The 1,833-nt window shown below is 17.6% G+C and overlaps 1 protein-coding gene across 1 annotated transcript; it reads left to right on the top strand.

Moving 5' to 3' along the window:
• Positions 1-429: 429 nt before the first annotated feature.
• Positions 430-1,790, top strand: PGSY75_1317300 (hypothetical protein; the record flags this gene model as incomplete). Its single annotated transcript, XM_018787237.1, has 5 exons — positions 430-444; positions 582-632; positions 747-812; positions 913-985; positions 1,105-1,790. The coding sequence occupies 5 exons, from the start codon at positions 430-432 to the stop codon at positions 1,788-1,790; spliced, it is 891 nt and encodes a 296-aa protein (XP_018639979.1).
• Positions 1,791-1,833: the final 43 nt, after the last annotated feature.

The following is a 1,833-nucleotide window of genomic DNA, read 5'->3' as shown; positions in this document are numbered from 1 at the left end:
TAAAAGCCTACTTAGAAAATAGGTATCATTATATATATTGTAAACATTTGGAGAAATGTACATATAAATATATTATCATAGATCATATTATATATTTTTATATACGTACATTATTATTACCTTTTATGTATTAATAAAAGAGAAACAAAAATATTTTTTTATTTAGAAAAAATAAAAAAAAAAAAAAAAAATTAAAAATAATAATTCAAAAATAAAAAAAATATATAATATATATATTATTATATATATATATAATTTTTTTTCTAATTTTTTTTTTTTTTTTTTTTAAAACATTGCAATTTTTATGTTTCATACAAATTCCACATAATATATTTTTATTTGTAATCATAAGATATGTATTTATATTAGATTATAATTTTAAATAAATTGTAAATGAGTTCATAAGGATATTTCTAATTCCCTTTCCAAATGAATTATTCAGAGGTATATTTAGAAAATATATAAATGATAATCAAATAAATGAACATATATATATATATATATTATGCAATATTGATCTTTTGTTTATAATATTGTCCATTCATTTATATATATATATTTTTTTTTTTTTTTGTTTAAAGATTGATGAAGATGATGAAGATTTATATGAGGGTTTAGAAGGAGATAATTTGGTAACCTAATTTGTCCATATAATATAGCATATAAAAAATATTTATATAATAAAAATATATGAGTATAACAGTTTGTATACATTTATATATTATATATTTATTAATTTTTTGTAGGACACTTTTGAGAAAAAAATTGAAGAAAAAAAGAAGGAAGTTGAAAAGCCTATAAAGCCAAAAGAAGTAAAAAAAAAAAAAAATTTAAATGACATAAATCAATTGTCTATAATATTTTACATGATATAATAATTATATTATGTGTATATCGTTTTTATTTTATTAGCAATCGTTTGATAAATCTCGAAGAAATTTATACAAAAAATTATGTGGAGGAAAAGCTACTTATACCAAAAAGGGTAATTCATTTTATTATTTTTTTTTCCCCCTATTCATAAATTTAATACTTTAAGAACACATGAAAAAAAATATATATATATATATATATATTTATGTATGTATTTTTTTTTTTTTGTAGAACCCTGTTTATTGTTTGGAGCCCCCCAAGCTACTGAAGAAGCAACAGATATATGTTCTGGGGAAGAAAAGGTAGAGTTTCTTTTACTTTTAAATTTAGTATATTATATAAATGATATAATAATAAGAAAACATTGTGAGAAATTTGGAAAAGTGAAAAGGGTTTTAATATTAGAAGATAATGTATATTGTAAATCTTTAGGAATTTGTTTAGTTGAATTTTCTTATTTAGATAATACACAGAATTATTCTTTATATTTAAAAGAGAATTTAAAAGTTACTGTGAAAAAATTAGATGGATTTCTTGAAGAACAAATAAAAAATGATGAGTTATATAATTATGGTGGTTATTTAGATTATAATATTATTGAGAAAATAAAAAATGAACATATGGATATATTAAAAAATAAAGATAATGTTTATGATACATTATTTAATAAATCATTAAATTTAAATAAACATCCTTTATTTCCATGGTTTAATACTAACTTAAAGGATGTTCTGAATACATATATTAAATCAGAATTAAAAAAAAAAAAAAAAAATCAATCAAATAACAATAATAACGAATATATAGATAAACAATATGAAAGTAATTCTTCAGATTCAGATAGTGATATTTCTACACATGTTCTTAATTATATTCAAAAAAAAAATAAATACATTAATTATAATAATAAAACATGACAAAATAGAAATCATTAATGCAAAAAAAAAAAAAATAATAAAA

This window comes from Plasmodium gaboni, chromosome 13 (assembly GCF_001602025.1).
Source record: "Plasmodium gaboni strain SY75 chromosome 13, whole genome shotgun sequence".
Lineage (NCBI taxonomy): Eukaryota > Apicomplexa > Aconoidasida > Haemosporida > Plasmodiidae > Plasmodium > Plasmodium gaboni.
Note: the sequence above shows the minus strand (reverse complement) of the source record. Positions and strands in the feature narration are given on the sequence as shown.